This window comes from Colobus angolensis, unplaced genomic scaffold (assembly GCF_000951035.1).
Source record: "Colobus angolensis palliatus isolate OR3802 unplaced genomic scaffold, Cang.pa_1.0 Scaffold80, whole genome shotgun sequence".
Taxonomy (NCBI): Eukaryota; Metazoa; Chordata; class Mammalia; order Primates; family Cercopithecidae; genus Colobus; species Colobus angolensis.
The window spans coordinates 2,779,198-2,799,740 of record NW_012121821.1 but is presented as its reverse complement, the minus strand read 5'-3'; the positions used below and the strand labels follow the sequence as shown (position 1 = coordinate 2,799,740).

The 20,543-nt window shown below is 43.3% G+C and overlaps 1 protein-coding gene across 3 annotated transcripts in view; it reads left to right on the top strand.

Annotated features, from left to right (window-relative positions):
- Window positions 1-15,639, top strand: part of GRIP1 (glutamate receptor interacting protein 1) — a 318,436-nt gene extending 302,797 nt beyond the window's left edge. For 2 of the 3 annotated variants that reach the window (XM_011929263.1, XM_011929262.1), the window contains 2 exons: window positions 9,463-9,609; window positions 13,841-15,639. In XM_011929263.1, coding sequence (XP_011784653.1) covers window positions 9,463-9,609; window positions 13,841-14,068 — 375 coding nt within the window. In that variant the 3' untranslated portion in view covers window positions 14,069-15,639. The remainder of the gene's footprint in view (window positions 1-9,462; window positions 9,610-13,840) is intronic. The other variant, XM_011929261.1, reaches the window with a different exon arrangement.
- Window positions 15,640-20,543: the final 4,904 nt, after the last annotated feature.

Genomic DNA, 20,543 nt, shown 5'->3' with positions numbered 1-20,543 from the left:
GGGATTACAGGCTTGAGCCACCACGCCCAGCCGGAATAAGGTTTCTAAGTTGGAATCAAGGCTGCTCAATAACTTGTCGGGAAATAAAATCAAAGCCTTTGAGGTTATCTTTTCTGAGGGGAGAAATATTTTGCATCTCTACCAGACAGAACTCAATTTGCATCTTATCACTTTTCTACAAGTTGCCATCCACTTTTGCAGAGTCTGAGCTCTGAGCAAGAGAAACAATGAGAATTGCCATCCCCTAGACTCAGACGCCCCTGTGGCAGGCTCACTAGTGTCTAGTGTGCCTTATTTCTCAGGGCTTGATCGTACATCTTATCGCTTCTGTCCTGGACCCACCACCACCTCTCTTCAGAAATGTTAATAGCTTCCCTTCAGTCTGATTCTGGTCTGGGACCATTCATCCCACCCTGATATCCTTATGCATCTCTGTTGTGATCAAACGTGTTTATTTCTAGCCTGTAAGTTTGTGTATTATCTGTAGGATGTTCACTTACAAACGGTGTACTTTCTGAAGGTCACTCCATTTCCCTCATGCCCAGATTCTTGGAGAACAGTCCTATCATCCTCCTCCTGCACTGTTGTTCTGCCATATGACTTGTCAGGCAGGGCTGTAGTAAAGATTAAATTGAAGGCTGGGCATGGTGACTCATGCCTGTAATACCAGCATTTTGGGAGGCTGAGGCGGGTGGATCACTTGAGGTCAGGAGTTGGAGACCAGCCTGACCAACATGGAGAAACCCCGTCTCTGCTAAAAATACAAAATTAGCCAGGCCTGGTGGTGCAGGCCGGTAATCCCAGCTACTCAGGAAGCAGAGGCAGTCAGGAAGCAGAGGCAGGAGAATTGCTTGAACCTGGGAGGCAGAGGTTGTGGTAAGCTGAGATCACACCACTAGACTCCAGTCTGGGCAAAAAGATTAAATTGGTAACACTCTAGCCCAGGGCATGTCTCTTTGTCTCTCTCAGATGGAGTACAGGGCTCTTTCCTTGTCCCAGGCTCTTCATAATGTCAAGCATCAGCAGTCTCTACAGTGGGGAAATAAAATCAAGACAGTTAGCATTCAGTGCAGTGGGAATTTGGTTAATTGCAACTTGTCATCCTTCCTGAATGACAGTGTGCCTGGCCCTCAGTCCCACAGGCCCTGAGGGCGGGTGGAGGGTGTGCCACCCACCCAGAGTTGCAGAAGATTCCTGAATCGAGGAGGCCCACATGGGCCTGAGAGGAACGGAGGTCAATCTGTTGCAGAGGGAATTGGAAAAAGGGTAAAAGCTGGAGACGGGCCAGGCCAGAGCCAAGCTGGGAGCTAGAACACAGAGGCTGAGTCAAGAGGGGTGCTGTTAGCAGGCAGCAGGCAAGCCTGAGCAAAGACACCCACAACAGGGACTCCGCCACAGCCGGCCAGCTTGATGGTGGCTGGGGCAAGTGCAAAGGACCAGCAATGGAGCTGGCAATAACTAGGGAACCAGCTGCTTACTTGCAACTTGGTTTGAACTCCTGGAGAATTTGGAGAATGATCTAGGTCTTTTGTTTTTGTTACTATGTGAACCAATAGATGTGTGAAGGTGCTCTGGGATGAATGAGAAAGGCAGCACCTAAATCTGCCACAGATCTTAAAAACTGTGCAACTTTTTTGGTTGGGACTCAGCTCCCCAAGGGCCAGGGTAGCCCCTGGCTTGCTTACACTTACAGCCAAAGTCCCAGCTACTGATTCTCTCCTTGTTGAGCCCTCATTTTTTCCAGCTCTTGGTGCCACACTGTTGCCAGAATGCAGCAGGAGGTGGCATTTGGAGCAGCTGTTTCTTTCTCTCCTCAGCTAAGGAGACTCCCCAGACAGGAGGGCAGCAGCTGCTTTCTGACCCAATTCCTCTCAAAACCCCTGAGTTTCTAATGGTATAAACTGAGATTGTTCTTCTTGGGCTGCAAGCTTCCAGTTTGGAAGACTGTATTCTGTTTTGTTTTCTTCCAGCGCCATAGATAGTGTAGGATTGTCCTCAAAACTGACATTACTTAAATTGTGAGAGTTTTAAAAGAATGGGGCTACCCCAGTGGTATCTGTCACAAGTAAACCAAAATGCCTGGTGATTTACAGGAAAACTATCTCTGAGAAGTAGGTGTCAGTTTGGTCCTTAAGGCTATTGGGACAAGGGGAGTAAGCCATAGGGAGCTGTCAGAGCTTGAGGACTCCTTCTGGGATGGCTGTCACTTGCCATGACTTGTTCCAGAGAGCAGATGCAATTGCCCTTCAAAGCCAAGTGGGGCAAGTTGGCTCTCCAGCTAAAGCCTTTCACATGTGTCAAAATCGAAAACATAAGTATCGGGTTTCTGATCTTGGCCTTGAGGATGTTGTTCAAACATGTCGGTAGACTTGCTTAGAAATATAAAACAAGGCTGAATATGAATCATGGTGAACCCACCCTGCTCCTGTGAAAGCTTCTGTTCTCAAGAGGGTTCAAAGCAATTGCAGCACATGCTGACAAATAGTTAAAATTGAACTGAGCTTTGTAGAACTGTATCCTAGCCCCGAGTGTTATATTCTAAGAAGCTCATTGGCTCTTTTAGAACAGAAAAACCTTGCAACTGTGTTCATAGTCCAGGTTCCCCAGAGGCATCCTCTAGTCAGCACAAAAGACAGACCCTACAAGAAAAATTTTGCTTCACATGAGCTAGGGTAGAATGCAAAGCCAACTGACAGGATGGTGAGCCGTAGGAGCATGGAGCAGGACTTTATGCGGATGTTCTTGGAAAGCCACAAAGGGCTCTGATGAGAAGAAACCCAGCGGACACGATTAATTATTCATCTTTAGTTGGTTGGGCAGTTGGAAATGAATAAAGGCTGCCTGACTAGCTAGGAGATTACATGTCCAAAAAAAACTCATGATTTGGTGGAAAGAACACAGCAAATGAGGTCAGATATTCTAGTCTTGAATCCTGGTGCTTCTGCATTCTAGCTGGACAAGTCAGTCCATCAACTTTTTCAAGGTTCAATATCCTCATTCGTGGAAAGGCAATGATTTTGCTGCACAGAGGTGTTGGAAGATCAAAAGCAATCATATGTAAGAAAATAACTGGATAAGAGATTCATTTCCAGGGGTAGGGAGAAGTATGAACTTACACCTCAGAATCCTTAGAATTATTTTTGCACAGGAAATAAATCCAAGGTAACCAGTATCAAACTCCAGGTAAACAGGGCTGTATGGCACAATTCATTGCTACTGGTTTGAGAACAGCCCCCCGTGCTCCCTATTTTTGTTAATTATTGATTTCTAGAATCTTTTATGTAGTTTTAAAATAATTTTATTTTTGTTAATTTGCCATTACTAGGCTATTTCCAGGAGAACCATAGAGCTGGCTATTAAAATTCAGTATCCTTTAACCTTGGGAGATGTCCCTGGAGAAACAGATTACTTTTAGATTTAAACTATTTATTAGCCTCTCTCCCTGAAGAGTTTTCCATCAACTCTTCAACTCTGAGGCTCAGAAAAACCAAGGCTCTTTGCCAATAACTGTGACCTTGAAGTTAATGAGCTACTCTGCTAACTGACTGTGGTTGGCACTCATCTCTAATGCTTTGGTTGGTGTACTACCATTGGTTGGTGTTGGTAGTTTTGGGTGCCACTCTTCCTTGTGCCCCTCGTGGGTTCTGGCCTGTGGTGCAAACACCCAGAATCACAGGCCAATAGAATCATGAAGAACTTCACTATTATTCCAGTCCCACACCAAGTGTTTCCTCAAATGCAAGGATTCTGGTTTACTATGTTGGAAAACATGCCTCAGATCTAAGACCAAAGTGAGTTTCCTAGCTCCCATTTAAAGCTTAAGATTTAGCACCCTCACATGTGGGTGCATCTCAAGGATATGGCTAGGCCTGCAGAACAGAGGCTGATGCACTTTACCAACCAGCCATAGGCACAGAGTCTGCAGGACTGCACCCCTGTACCTAGTTGCAAGTGGAACGGAGATAGCAAGGAGGATGCCCCACCCTCTAGGAATGGTGGTGACGGTCCCTGCCCCAGGTGTGTTGCTTCCCATGTGGAGAAAACATGGCTAAGAACAAAGACAGAAAAGGGGCAAAAGGGCAAGAGATCCCACAGATAAAGCCAGAGTGGGACATAAGCAGGAACCTCGGGCAAAGAGATTTCACCCAGTAGTAAACAGGGTCTGAAGAATGTCAGTCTATTACCAATCCTAATAACTACTAGCCTTCTTCTCATGTTTTCCCTTCTCCCACTATTCCTCCTCTTCATGCCTTTGAGAAAGCAGCGTGGAGATAGAAGGAAAAGGACTAGAATAGGCCAGGTGCAGTGGCTCACTCACACCTGTAATCCCAGCAATTTAAGAGGTCATGGCAGGAGGTCAGGAGGTCATTTGAGGACAGGAGTTCAAGACCAGCCTGGTCAACATGGCGAAACCCTGTCTCTGCTAAAACTATAAAAATTAGCCAGTCAGGAGTGGCATGCACCTGTAATCCCAGCTACTCGGGAGACTGAATCAGGAGAAATCGCTTGAGCCTGGGAGGTGGAGGTTGTAGTAAGCCGAGATCACGCCACTGCATTCCAGTCTGGGTGACAGAGTGAGACCCTGTCTCAAAAAAAGAAAAAGAAAAAAAAAGGACTAGAATAGAATATCAACAATATTTCCTCCAGTGAAGGCTCCTTGGAGGAATGGCTGATTCCAGATCGGAGATAGGAACTATTCATGGTGAGTCATATTTTGTGCCGGAAAGTAAAGAAGTGACCAAAACCAATGGATCCTATCAAAAGGACACAGGAGTCAACATGAAAGACTTCCTGTGGCCAAAGATGAGAACATTTGAGCATCCAAAAGAATAATGATGCAACTCATTGAAATGCATTGAATAGGCCAGGCACAGTGGCTCACGCCTATAATTCCAGCATTTTTGGAAGGTCAAGGTGTGCAGATCACTTGAGATCAGGAGTTCAAGACCAGTCTGGCCAACATGGCAAAACCCCATCTCTACTAAAAATATAAAAATTAGCCAGGCATCAGGGCAGGTGCCTGTAATCCCAGCTACTCAGGAGGCCGAGGCACGAGAATTGCCTGAACCTGGGAGATGGAGGTTTCAGTGAACCAAGATCATGCCACTGCACTCCAGCCTGGCCGACAGAGTAAGACTCAGTATCAAAACAAAAACAAACAAAAATATGCATTGAATATATCAAAATTTATAGGTTCATATTGATCCCATCCCCCGCTTCCCCACACACAAATTCTCATTGGGTCACCATTCAAAGTATTTAGGGAACAAATTCCCTGTTCTGAAATTGAAAGGAAAGAATTAGCATTCATTCATTCTGCCCTTCTTGTAAAAGATGTATTTCAGAGTAACAAAGCAGCACTAATTGATGAAAGAGAATTCTCCTTTACAAAATCATTTTAGCTAATAAATAGAGAAGATATTAATAGGATTAGAAAAAGATTATTGCTTTACAACCCCTAATGAAATTTTGATTCAGACAGTGATCAATAAATAAAATCATTAGATTAAAGATTGATGAGAACCCTTACAATAGCGGAATGAGGCTGTCATCACCTGAACCCACCCAAAGTAGGACAACTAGACATGATGTGATAGGAAGCACTGTGCCACCTGTGAATTGTTCCTGCCCCCACCCCCACTACAAAGCTAACCTTGACTGAAATCAAGCATCTAGCATTAACTTCCATTCAGAGAAATATGGGAGACAGAGGAACATGCTACAGAGCAAATGACACAGTGTCAGCAATAGATCAGCAGCACAAAGGGAAGGACGAGAACCCGCCACAGGTAAGAGGAGATTTAACAGACTTAACACAGATGTAGTGTGTGAACTTTGCTGGGATTCTGACTTAAGCAAGCCAACTTAAAAAAATTTTTTTGAGGCCGGGCACAGTGGCTCACACTTGTAATCCCAGCACTTTGGGAGGCCAAAGCAGGCAGATCACTTGAGCTCAGGCGTTCAAGACTAGCCTAGTCAACATGGCGAAACCCTGTCTCTACTACAAATAGAAAAATTAGCTAGGTGTGGTGGCGCATGCCTCTAACCCCAGATACTCAGGAGACTGAGACAGGAGAATTGCCTGAACCTGGGAGGCAGTGAGCCAAGTTGCAGTAAGCCGAGGTCACGCCACTGCACTCCTGCCTGGGTGACAAAGTGAGACCCTGTCTCAAAAAATAAAAAATAAAATAAAATGAAAAAATCATTTTTGAGACAATTGGGGAAATTATGGACTAGGAAGTAGTGGCTATCAGGTAAGAAGAGTTGCTGCTGCCAGTGAATTGATGATGTGGAGGTTATGAAAGAAAGTGATCATATTTTTTGGAGGTGTATACTGAATTATGTAGGAGTGAAATGACATGCAGTCTGGTGTTTGCTTGAAAACACTCCCCCGAAGAAGAGAAGGATAGCTGAAGGAAACATGGCAAACTCTTGATGGTTGTTGGATCTGAGTGGTGAATAGATGGGTGTTTCAACCTCTCTACTCTAGACTATGTATGAAATTTTCACCAAGAATATTTTCAGAAATCTCCTATCTGGCCTAAGGCAAAAACATAATTGTGGAGCAGCCTCAATATTCCTCTCTGCAATGAGTATTTATTAAGCAACTGTGTGCTAGGCAAGGAGAGAATGTGCCATGGCAAGATCTAAGCTTTGCCGTCAGAAGCCTTGATTTGAGCCAATTCACTGTTGCCATCAGTTTGATCCTGGGCAAGTTGCTATTTCTCTTTGAACTTTCATTTTCCTGTCTGTATATGATCTGCTCCACAAACTGGTAGAGACAGTAATATCTCTTTGCTTTCTAAACTGCTCACTCAACTCCCACAGGCCTTACTAGCAAGAAGTCTAGCATCCCCTGTTGGAGGACCTTCCCCCTGTCTTCTTCACTGTCTGGGAATCTGGGTCTCCTCAGCCCACAGGTAGGCAGGCTGGCCCTGGTACCAGAAGTGCCCTCCCTCTCGTGGCCACACAGTGTCAACTTTGGAGCTTTGTCCTGCCTAGCTACTCTGTCACGAGACAGCCTTGCTAATTCCCAGCATGGCCTTGGGTGAGGGGTGAAGAGATGGCTGGAACCCCAGAATTAAATCTCTCTTAGTTCACACTCTCTTTCTCTGCAATGACTCATAAAGGGACAGGACATCATGACTGATCCCCAGCCTCATAAATTGCAGGGCAAGCCCTTTCTATCCGACAAAATACTAACCCCACTATGTGGCAGGTGCTGCCTTAGGGGCTCGAGATACATCCATGGGCAAAAAGGACCCCTACTTCCCTCAAGGAGCTGGGGAGTGGGGATCTGCCACAAACCCGAGCCCAGGCCACCAGCAAAGTCTTCCCTTCTCCCCCTGGTGAGTATTGCTTTGGAAGGTAGGGGTGCTCTCAACCACACGGTGTGAACCTAACCTACTTCTCCCCAAGCATCACCAGTGAGCATGTTAGATGAGTGATGGGTGGTGGGGCCAGTGTGGGGGTGCTGGGTGTTACGAGGCTACACACACACATACAACCCCACACACCCTTTGTGTAGTAAAGTAGGGCTTACTACTCTATCCTTGTAGAACTTAGTGCAGACTGAGAAACCTTTATATCTGTCACATCTTAAAATGAAGACTCTTACCCATCTTACAGAATCATTATGAGGATTAAATCAGATTTCTTCACTGGGCTGTGCTCATAAAGGTTGTGTTTTGCTCACTGCTCTACTTTTTTTTTTCCACTCTATCCTGTGAAATATATTCTCAGTTCCTAAAACAGTCCCTGAGGCATAGTAGTGTCCAGTATGTGCACACACATACACACACTCACATGCACACACAGTGATGGAATGAGCCTGCGAAGAGGGTCATCTCAGGAAACATTAGCTCTGCAAATTCTCAGTCAGTCTAGGGTGGGTCTGAGACTGCATTTTCACCGGCTCCTGAGGGTGGCTCCTGTCTAGGAGGACACTGAAAGTGATGAGGCCGAGAGGTGCATGTTGAGTGGCAGGAGAGTGGAACCATTAGGCACGTGGTGTCTGGAGTCTGTCAGATATGTCCCCACCATTCTTACCTTTGTGGCCTTGGGTGGGTTACATAACCCCAGGGACACCTCTAATATGGCAATAACCTAGTGCCTGGTGAATAGTACTGACCCAATCAGCTTGATATTTTAGCTCTCTGTCCAGTAAAATAAAAACCCACACACTGACCACTTTTGTATTGCCTTCAGAATGCCGTAGCCCTCTGAAGTAAAATCACTGGATAGAAACAAAGATCCTTGCTTTAAGAGTTTTAACCTTCACATTTGCCCTGTATAGCTCTGATTCTGTTTTTTTTTTTTTGTTTTTTACTATTTTACAATAATGTTTTCATGCTTTAGTTGGATAAAAACAAATATATATATTATATTATGTGTGTGTATATATATAATTACAGTAGAAAATTAAGCCTGACCATTGCTTGAAGTCTTTGTGGAGGGCATCTGGCACAGCTCGATAAAACCTGTGGCCCCCTCAAAGCGTTAACTGAGCATCAAGTGCTGAGTGTGCTGCTGGGCGCAATGCCCAGCACAGTGAGAGCTTGGGGACTGCTGCATAGTCATGTGTGTGCCTCTTCCTCTTGTTCACTGCTGTTTCTGGCACCCCATGCTGTGTTTACAATATGGTAGGAGCCCAATAAATATTTGATGAATATACAAATGATTAGTTATTTTAGCCTCAGATGAACACTCACAGGTGGTCAGGTGGAGGAGTGAGGGCTGGTGGAGGAGTGAGGCTTTGGCCAGCTGTAGTTGGCGTTAGCAGCAGAGAGACCCAGAGCGGCGGGGGGCCTGCAGCACTCAGGGTAGATGCCTTCAGTTACCAAATGAAACCCTAGAAAAATGCTGAGGGAGTGAGTTAAGCCAAGGCACAGAGCAAGGTGTTGTCATAGAAACACATTCAGGTCTTTTACATAGTGTTCTGTGATGGTGCTCATTGGGGGCTCCAGAGCAAATAAAAGGATGAACTTCATGGTACTTGCCCAAAGAGAGGATACGCCGAGCACTGTGCTTAGCAGAGCACCAGGCAGGAGCAGGGAGGAAGGAAAGGCCTTTGGCTTATTCCCTGACATCTCAGCAGTTGTAAAGGGCTGCTGTGGGCAGCTCCTCTGACCAGGGGTTGCCCCAGGAAAATAGTAGAAGTCAACCTGCCCTGGGGAAGTTCTCTCCTGTATCCCCCTGATGAAGACTGCAAAGGAGGGAGGGAAGACCCAGACATTCCATTTCTCCTCATGTTTCAGTTCTGGTTGGGACTTCATAAAGTCCAAGGATATTCTTGGAGTGGGAAAAAAAGCTGCAGGATTGGTGCGGGGAGCTGACTGATGCTGATATTACGAATCCATGATGTGACTAAAAGTCGTGTGAAAAGATTGATCATCAAGAAGTTGCAGAAGGAAAAGTCTCCAGCCCAGCTAAATGTTCCCATCCCATTTTCTCTCTCTTCAGGTGACCTTGTACAAGGACTCTGACATGGAGGACTTTGGGTTCAGTGTAGCAGATGGCTTGCTGGAGAAAGGAGTGTATGTCAAAAATATTCGCCCAGCTGGGCCAGGAGATCTTGGTGGCTTAAAGCCATATGACAGGCTCTTACAGGTAAGACCTCAGGTGGAATTTTAATTCCTTGCAAGTAATTTGTCACTAGGAGCTTCCTCTACATCCTCCTGCATATTTGGGGCCCTTTGCTCTTTTCCCTTTCAGCCTTTGTCATCAAGATTATGGAATCAGTAGAAGCAAACAGCTGAATAAAGAATTTTCAGCACTGGTAAATTCTAACCCAGCCCCCAAAGTTCTGTGGTTTCTTATCAGTTTTTTTCAGCACTGAGCTCAGAGCCATCTTTCCCAGTCTCACGCTCATTTCTCAGACTCCACCCAACCACTGGTCACCTCCCACCATCCCACAGTAGTCCCATAAATATGACGTAGTTATCCGACTCCAGGCACCACCAGTCTAGTCCTTCCTACCACTCATCTTCTACACAACCTACAAGGCCCCAGGGATTTGGCCTCTCCTTACCTTGCCAGCATCTTGTCTTACCTCTTTATTCATTCATTCATTCATTCATTCATTCATTCATTCATGAGACAGAGTCTCGCTCTGTCACTGGAGTGGAGTGGCATGATCTCGGTTCACTGCAACTGCCACCTCCCAGGTTCAAGACATCCTCCTGCCTCAGCCTCCCAAGTAGCTGGGATTACAGGTGCCTTCCACCACACCCAGCAAGACTGCAATTTGCTAACTAATTGGAGGGTTGATGACGGACCTTTTGAAGTTGATGGAAAGTTACAATCTTCTTTCCTTTTTTTTTTGAGACAGAGTCTCACTCTGTCTCTCAGGCTGGAGTGCAGTGGCACGATCTCAGCTCACTGCAACCTCCACCTCCTGCATTCAAGTGATTCTCCTGCCTCAGCCTCCCAAGTAGCTAGGATTACAGGTGCATGCCACCATGCATGGCTAATTTTTGTATTTTTAGTAGAGACCGTGTTTCACCAGGTTGGCCAGGCTGGTCTCGCACTCCTGACCTCAAGTGATCCGCCCCCCTTGGCCTTCCAAAGTGCTGGGATTATAGATGTGAGCCACTGATGCCCAACCTCTTTATTTACTCTCTAGCTTCAGCTGGATTTGTTTCAGGAATGGTGTATGCTGCCACCTCCTGGCCTTTGCACCTGCTGTGCCCTGAGCTTGTGGCACTTATCTGCTAAACATGCACAGGCTCTTTCCCTGCTCCTTCCTTGACTTCAGGTCCCTGCTCACATGCTGCCACTTAAACCACTCTGTTTAAAAGAGCCCTTCCTGCCTCTCCATTCTTCACAGTGCTTCCTTGGTTCACAATACAGCCAGAGATGATGCTAGTTATTTGCTTATTCTGTGTTGCCCACTAGAATGTAACTCCATGAAGGCAGCGATTTTACTCTCCGCTCTATTCTCAGTTCCAAGAACAATGCTGTCACATAAAAGTGCTCAGTACTGTGCAGCAGAATAGAAGTGCATTGGCTCTGAGCCTTATATACTCTTCCCTTTCCCTGAATGCTCTTCTAATCCCCTAGGCCTTACCTGCCTCACTCCAACTCAACTTTTTGGTCTCACATAGATCAGCAATTCCCATCCTTGATTGAAAAAATGGAATCACCTAGAGAATGTATCCCAATGTTCCGATCAAATGGCAGAGCAATTAAACCAGTGACTCTAGGAGAGAGGTACAGCATCGGTGTGTTTTTACACCTCCCTCAGTGATTCCAATGAGCAGCCCAATTGACAATCACTCGTTTAGAGGACTTCCCTTCAAAGCCCAACTTCACCAGACACCACCCAACCTCCTTTACCTCACGTCTGGACTAGGGGCCCCTCCTATATAGAATAGCAGCTTTTTCTTTTGGTAGAATTTACATTATTAAAACTTCCTGTTTGGAGGTTGCAGTGAGCTGAGATCACGCCACTGCACTCCAGCCTGGGCGCAGAGCGAGTCTCAAAAAAAAAAAACAACAACAAAAACAAACAAACAAAAACACCTTCCTGTTTCCTTGCATACACTCCCCAGCAGACTGTAAACTTTTTGAGAACAGGGGCAGCACCTTATTCTCTCATTTACCATTATATGGCATTTGATATCTCAGTATCTCTCACAATATCTGAAACCAAAAAGCTGAACCTTGCTTACTGAATATAGTAATATTGTGGTCAGGTAGAGTTTTATTTAGGAAAGCAGATTTCTGAGCTTATGTGCAGTTTTTGGGAAGGGCATTTTGCAGGAAAATGGAGCAGCTTGAAGTCAGTCTTAGCAGTGTACTCACCTGGAAACAGTCTGTCACCAAACAGCTAATTTTCAAAGCAGGAGGCTTCCACTGACTGGTTAGCTTTCAGAGATGTGTTCACTGAAGCATGTTGTCACTGATCAATTTGATAGTTTTGGAACAATTCTGGTGATGATTTTTACTATGGCAATAGAGCAATTAGTCTTATCCTAGGAGTTTGGGGACACTTTGTTTTCCATAGACATGCTAATATTTGCTGAATGAATAACTATGGACAAGTTACTTACCCTCTATATGAGTGTCTTCCCAATCCATAAATTAGAGCTAGGCCTACTCTCATGGAAGCTGAGGCTGTAAAAGTAGACTACATTCAGATTATAAAGGGCCTTGAATCTGATGCTAAAGCTCTTGAACTTTAGGCTGAAGGCATCTTAATTTCTTAAGCAGGATAATGATATAATTGGTAACATAGAAAGGCAAGACAATATTACTGTGGGTGTATCGGGAATGGGTTAGGCAAGGGAAGATCACGGGCAAGGAGACCAGGTAGGGGTAGGTAAGATAAGACACCTGTTTCAGAACTAATGAGTCTTTCATATTTTCAGCACATCGTGATAGAGCAGTCTGGGAAGCATTTGGTGGTTTGGATCTGTTGGTGAGGAGAGGTGATAGAGCCAGAGTTAAAGATTTAGGATACTGAAGTGTGGGGTTTAGGACAAGTTGCCCTTGGTGGCTTTATAACAAAGAAGAGAAGAGAACCAAGGATGTATTCTAACAATAACAAAATGTATGTATGTATGTATGTATGTATTTGAGACAGAGATTCTCTCTCATCACCTAGGCTGGAGTGCAATGGTGCGATCTTGGCTCACTGCAACCTGTGCCTTCCAGGTTCAAGCAGTTCTTCCTCAGCCCGCTCCCAAGTAGCTGGGATTACAGGCACCCACCACGATGCCTGGCTAATTTTGTATTTTTAGTAGAGATGGAGTTTCACCATGTTGGGCAGGCTGGTCTCGAACTCCTTACCTCAGGGGATCTGCCCGCCTTAGCCTCCCAAAGTACTGGGATTACAGGCATGAGCCACCGTGCCTGGCCACAATAACCAAATGTGAAGGACAGGAAGAAATAAAGGCAGGAAAGGACTGAAAGCAAGCAGTTAAAATGGTAAAAGGATCAAAACAAAGTGGCGTTGTAGAACCAAGGAAGGAGAGTGTTAAGGGTGACGAGCTGTCAGGAGTGGCAAATGCTAAACACCAAGGAGGATGCGAACTCCAGAACATTCCTGGATTTGACAAGTGGGGTCATTTGCCAGAAGTGCAGTGTGTCAGGGGGGACCTGAAAAAACTGAGGAGAGAATGGGAGGTCAAGGAGTAGAACCGGTATGTGGGTGATTGTAAAAACTTTTGCTGGTGAAGAAGGAGAAATGGAAGAAGATGGGTGCATGTATAAGCTGAAGAGAGGATAAGCTCATTTTTTTTAAAAAAAAAATTCTTATTCTTAGTGGAGACAGGGTCTCACTATGTTGCCCAGGCTGGTCTCAAACTCCTGGCATCAAGCGATCCTCCTATCTTGGTCTCCTCAAATGCTGCGATGACAGGTGTGAGCCACTGCACCTGGTGGAGCTCACTTGTAAGAGAGGTAGTTCAGCATCGTGATTCAGAGCACAGGCTTTGAGATCAGCCAGTTGGCCTGGGATTGCATCCTACGACCCTTACCAACTACTGATCTAAGGCAAAGCTCTTAACCTCTCTGTGCCTTGCTTTTCTCATCTGTAAATTAGGGATAATATTCAGCACTTGGAGCACCCCCACCGTGGGTGGGGTCACCTGCTTGGCATGAGGATAGGTAGATGTGTATGTCTTCCTTGCCCTTGAGAGTCTTACAATTTACTGGTAGACAATGGCAAGTGAGCCAGTAGCCATGTCACAGCATAGTCAGAGCAAGGATAGACCTCATGGTGCTCATTTTAGCACCTTCATGACTTCAAACAACTTGTTGCATCTGAAATGTTCCTCTGGGTTTTGGGAATTATGGTTACAATGATAATTCAAAATGGCTCTTCTTGACCTTTCAGGTGAACCATGTCCGAACCAGAGACTTTGACTGCTGCCTTGTTGTGCCCCTCATAGCAGAATCCGGGAATAAGCTGGACCTGGTTATTAGTAGAAACCCACTGGCTTCACAGAAGTCTGTAGAACAACAGAGTCTACCAGGAGATTGGAGTGAACAGAACAGTGCTTTTTTCCAGCAGCCTAGCCATGGTGGTAATTTGGAGACACGGGAACCCACTAATACATTATAGCAACGCTTTTTATAAAGCAGGACAAAAGACAATATCTACATGGTGCTAAAAATCCCTTTAAGATTTCTGTGACATTTGAAGCACAGATAATCACGTGGCATTAACTGCAAGCACAGGGGTCTTTTAAATCTCTCTCATGGCTCATGTTCACTTCCCTTTTCAAGTTGAAGAGGTTTCTTTTTTGGTGACCACTATGGTACATGGTGGGCAATGCCCTGCCAGGCCCAATGGTAGAGAAAAATAGGCCGTCCCCCCAACTCTACAATTAACATCAGAGGAAATTTTTTACAAGTTCATCTTACTATTGCTTTTTAAAAAGAGAAACATCTGTTTGAAAATATTCTCTATGATGATTTCCTTAATTCACTTTGAAATCAGTTTCTTACTGTGAAGTCATTAATGTAAGAACTTGACCAACAAGGCTTTTCTTCTCATAGGCTGGCTCTACTAGGGGAACTAGTGTTTGGTAAACTGCTGGGACTGCCACAATGGGAGGGATACAGGTATAAAATTAAGTTATCTTAAAATGTTTCAGCAATGATGCACGTAGGAGACCATAATAGGTGGTGGTAAATGTTTTGCCCAAGTATAGGAATGATTTTAACTAAGATGTATGCTATTCCCTATGCAACAAATTATCAAACAGGATATGTCTTGTGACCTGTTTTTTTTTTTTTTAAGGACACATTTTTAATAGCTGAAAATCTCTGATAATGAATTAGAGGGTGTAGTAAACACGAGAATTAGTTATATTATCTTATTTTTAAAATTCAAGACTAAGAACTTAAGAATGAAGAGTCTATTAAAATGAGGTTCATCTTAATGATAGGCAAACCAAACTCATACTGCTTGACATGTTTTGAAAACTGGTAATATTGAGGGTGTACAGCACATGTACTTAAAAATGACACTGGGCTATCTTTTGTTCTGAGCCATGCCACTTACCGAAATTGTAAATACATTTTTCACAAATGCATTGCCAATTATTACCATCCCTCAAAGCAATAAATTGTGACAGTTGCTTTAAATGTTTGTCAGCAACTGTTTTCATTTGTTCAGATATTTTGAATAGCTACGCTAATAACTGTTATTTGGTGAATATAAAAAACTAGATCTGTATATTGATGGTAGACTCTCCATATTGAAATAATTATTTTCCAAACGTTTTCATTTTGGTCAATAATTCAAACTACCACTTAGGCAAAGCATTCGAACACTGTGTCCTTTGTTTAAGGAAATAAAAATCACCTTTCTTTTTGTGCAAAAAAAAATATTATTTCAATCACATTTCAGAACCGCCAGGGCAAGAAAGTATAAAGCAGAATCATGTTAAGAAAAAAGAAAAAAAGATCATGAGTCACTTAAATATGTATTTTTATTTGTAACAAACAAGTATTAAACTGTAAAGTATTTTTGTACAAATTTAATACTTTAATAGCATGGTATTTATCGTCTATGTATGGTTTCGGGGAATTCAAAATTGTTCAAATATTTGTATGGAAAAAATAAAACCCTCTACCAAATGGAATAAACAGTGATTTTAAAAAGCCAAATAAAGAGGACATGCATTATTAGTATTTTGAATATATTTCAGTGTTCTAGCCTGAGTCCTACACAATTTGTTTTGTTTTGAGATGGAGTTTCACTCTGTTGCCCAGGCTGGAGTGCAGTGGCACAATCTCAGCTCACTGTAAACCCTGCCTCCTGGGCTCAAGTGATTCTCCTACCTCAGCTTCCCAAGTAGCTGGGATTACAGGCGCCCGCCACCACACCTGGCTAGTTTTTGTATTTTTAGTAGACTTGGGGTTTCACCACGTTGGCCAGGCTGGTCTCAAACTCCTGACCTCAAGTGATTCACCCGCCTTGGCCTCCCAAAGTGTTGGGATTACAGGCATGAGCCACCGCATCTGGCCACAATGTTTAGTTTTGTATAATTTTCTAAAGGTGAAAGGTTTTCCTATCAACCTGAGAAGCACCACTGAAGAGTAGGAACCTGGGCATTGAAATTGAGTCCAGGTTTCATTTCAGGCTCCAGGCTCTAGTATGACATTTACTCACCACGAGTCAGCGTCTCTACCTGAAACTGAAGGTCATGTCTGTACCACAGGATCATTCGGAAGATGAGGAGTGAAATATATGAGAATGGGCTAAAAACACACACAGAAATACCTCCAAGACTAATGGTACATTTACTGTAGGTGACAAATATTGATCAAGTATCACAACATCCACCTCAGAGAAAATTACATGTATTCTATGAGATATATTTACATACACTGTTAAAATGTACAAACTTTAATTATGCTACCTTTAAAAATTCACATTCATTTTTATACAGTTGCATTCAGTGTGCCCAGGTTACATTCTGAAAGGCAGAGTATTTTCTAGCACGAGAGTCGTATGACCCAACTGACAATCTATTATTGCAAAAATCTAAGCAGTTGTTCAAATTTTTATTGCACTCGCCTCACTTCTGCATCAAGCGTGATGCTGAAGCCAATGAAATGTGTAGTTAGAAGAGACTTTGTGACTAAATGCAAATGAGAAGCTATATTTCATGTGAAAGATATTTCAGTTGTAACCAAAACTAAAATGAATCAACAATAGAAAATAGCTGTTAAAAACAAAAAAGCTCTCATGATTTCAGGTAGCACTTTTCAAATATAGTGACCAGGCCAAAGGAAGAGCTAGGGTTAGCCAGTAAGTTCTGAGCACCCCCAGTCCTCTTAAAAAGGGCAGTGACAAACTATGAAATGAAAGGGCTTGGGGCTATGCCACCGGAAGACTGGCAGACGAAACTGGAGCTAAGTAGCCAGATGGGGCAGAAGAGACAAAGTCTGAAATATGTGAGACTCGGGACTTACGAGCAGAGGTTCGAATGAGGTAGATTTCAGCTTAATATAAGGAAGTAATTTCCAACACTAGTGTTGCAAAGTGGTTTTCACCAAGCAGTCAAGACCTTTAGCATTGGAAATGTGTGTTCCACCGGTGACTGATGGGTGTTCAGCAAATAGTAAGCTGGGGTAGATGACCCTTGCAATTTTAAGATGCTGGGATGAAACATTATTTGCTTCCAATTTACATTTTAAAAAGGATACTGGAAGTATCCTCTTTCACTGAAATATTTTTTTTACATGACAGACCGGTAATGTGCCAGTACCATAACAAGGTTTGAGGGAGGCACATCTCACACATGTGTGTGAACACCAATGCATCAGGCTTAGGAACTACAAAAGGATCTTAATGAAATCTGAGAGAATTTTGAATCAGGCCAGTTATTTGTATTTTGGCCAACAGTACATTTATAATATAAGAACTAGTGCTTTGGAATATTCAGTTACATAGTATTAGTTTCATTGTGTTTTTATGGAAAAAAGGTATTCTCAAGTTCTTCTTGACAATGTGAAGCTTTACCTGAGTCCTATACCCTGAAATATAGCCAGAGTTAAAGAAATTTTATTTCTATAAGGTTGTAGTAACGCCCCTGCCCATTGCCTGCATGTTCCAGGAAGTGGCTTATTATAAAGAACCATCCTTCCCCAGGTGACTTAGATAAGACTCACAGGTGTTCATCTCCCTTCCCCCGTTTACTTATAACAAAATCAGACACAGACTGCCTTGAAAATTACCATTCTTTGCTTCATAAATGATTAGCTGAATTGCTTGTACTCACTGATCTAGAGGAAATACTAAGCTTCCTTCCCCAGGCTTTTGAACTTTGACCAACCCTCAATTTAGGCTAGCATACAACACCTCCTTAAGAGGCCCTCCTAAAAGTAATAGGACAAGAGTTAAAATTAATGAAATAAGCAGGGCGCAGTGGCTCAAGCCTGTAATCCCAGCACTTTGGGAGGCTGAGATGGGCGGATCACGAGGTCAGGAGATCGAGACCATCCTGGCTAAAATGGTGAAACCCCGTCTCTACTAAAAAAAATACAAAAAAACTAGCTGGGCGAGGTGGCGAGCGCCTAGAGTCCCAGCTACTCGGGAGCCTGAGGCAGGAGAATGGCGTAAACCCGGGAGGCGGAGCTTGCAGTGAGCTGAGATCCCGTCACTGCACTCCAGCCTGGACGATAGAGCGAGATTCCGTCTCAAAAAAAAAAAAAAAAAAAATTAATGAAATAGAGAATAGAAAGACAGTAAAGAAAATCAATGAAACCAAAATTTGGTCCTTTAACAAGATTAAAATTCATAAACTTTTAGTTAACCAAGAAAAAAAGAGACTCAAATGACTAAAATCAGGAATGAAACAGAGGCTTTACTACCAGCCTTACAGAAATTTAAAAAACCATAAAGGAATACTATGATCAACTGTATGTCAGAAAATTTAAAAACATAGATTAAATGAGCTAATTTCTAGAGAAAAATTGTCAAAACTGACTCAAGAAGAAACAGAAAAGCTGAATACACCTATAACAAGTAAAGAGATTCAATCACTAGCTTTAAAACTTCACATGCCAGGAGCAGTGGCTCACGCCTGTAATCCCAGCATTTTGGGAGGCCGAAGCGGGTGGATCACCTGAGGTTGGGATCCGAGACCAGCCTGACCAACACGAAGAAACCCTGTCTCTATTAAAAATACAAAATTAGCTGGGCGTGGTAGTGCATGCATGTAATCCCAGCTACTTGGGAGGCTGAGGCAGAAGAATCGCGAACCTGGGAGGTGGAGGTTGCAGTGAGCCGAGATCGTGCCACTGCACTCCAGCCTAGACAACAAGAGCAAAACTCTGTCTCAAAAAACAAAAACAAAACAAAACAAAAACTTCCCACAAAGAAAAGTCCAGGGCCTGATTAATTTAAAGAGGAGTTAATACCAATTCTTCACAAACTCTTCCAAAATAGAAGACAAGGGGGCACTTCACAACTCATTCTATGTGGTCACTATTACTCTGATACCAAAACCAAACAAAGTCATCACAAGAAAAATAAACTGCAGACTAATATCTGTCATGAATTTCGATGCAAAAGTCCCCAACAAAAAACCAGCAAGCCAAATCCAGCAGCACATAAAAGGATTGTACACTATGACCAAGTGAGATTTACTCCAGGGATGCGCTATTGATTTAACATCCAAAAATTACCACACTGCATCAATAAAGGACAAAACTACATGATCATCTCAATACACAGAGAAAGGATTTGAGGAAATTCAATGTCTCTTCACAACAACAACCTAGGAATAAAGGAGAATTTCTTCATCTCCATAAAGGACTTAAAGATCCACAGCAAACATAGTTAATGGTGGAAGATTTAATGCTTTCTCCCTAATATGATGAACAAGACAAGGATATTCACTCTTGCCACTTCTATTCAACAATGTACTAGGGGCTCTAACCAGGTTATTTAGCAAGAAAATGAAATTAAAGGCCTACAGATTAAAAAGGAAGAACTAAAAGCATCTCTATTTGCAGATGATATGCTCTCTTATACAGAAAATCCTAAGGAATCCACTAAAAACCCACTGTAACTAATAAACAAGTTCAGCAAGGTTGGAAGATACAAGATCAATAAATAAAAAAAAATTGCATTTCTATGTAGTAGCCGTAATGAACCAAAATAAATTAAGAAAATAGTTCCATTTACAACAGGAAAAAAAAAATTAAATATTTTGAAATAAATTTAACAAAAAGCATTGTGAATTTAATTAAAAAATACAAAACTTAAACTCTGAAAACTACAAAGAATTAAAGAAGAATCAAGCATGGTGGCTCACACCTGTAATCCCAGCACTTTGGGAGGTCGAGGTGGGCAGATTGCCTGAGTCCAGTTCAAGACAAGCCTGGGCACCATGGTGAACCCCCATCTCTACAAAGAATACAAAAATTAGCCAAGTGCAGTGGCGCAAGCCTGCAGTCCGAGCTACAAGAGTGATTGAGGTGGGGTGGTTGAGGAGGTTGGATGCTTGAGCCTAAGAGGTAGAGGCTGCAGTGAGCAGTGACTGCACCACTGCACTCCACTCCAGCCTGTCTTTCCCAAGCAAATGGAAAGACATCTGTGTTCATGAATCACAAGATTTAATACTGTTAAAATGGCAACAGTTCCCGAATCTGTAGGTTTAACACACTCCTCAACAAAACTCCAGTTTGCTTCTTTGCAGAAACTGACAAGCAGATCCTAAAATTCCTATGGAAATGTAGGGACCCATAACAGCCAAAACAAACTTGAAAAAGAAAACAAAGTTGAAGGACTCACACTTCTTAATTTCAAAACTGTCTACAAAGCTACGGTAATAAAGACAATATGGTGCTGGCGTTAGAATAGACACATGGGCCAGGCGCAGTGGCTCCCGCCTGTAATCCGCACTTTGGCAGGCCAAGCAAGGTAGGTGGATCATCTGAGGTCAGGAGTTTGAGACCAGCCTGGCCAACATGGTGAAACCCCATCTCTACTGAAAATACAAAAAATTAGCCCAGTGTGTTGGAAGGTGCCTGTAATCTCTGCTACTCAGGAGGCTGAGGCATGAGAATTGCTTGAA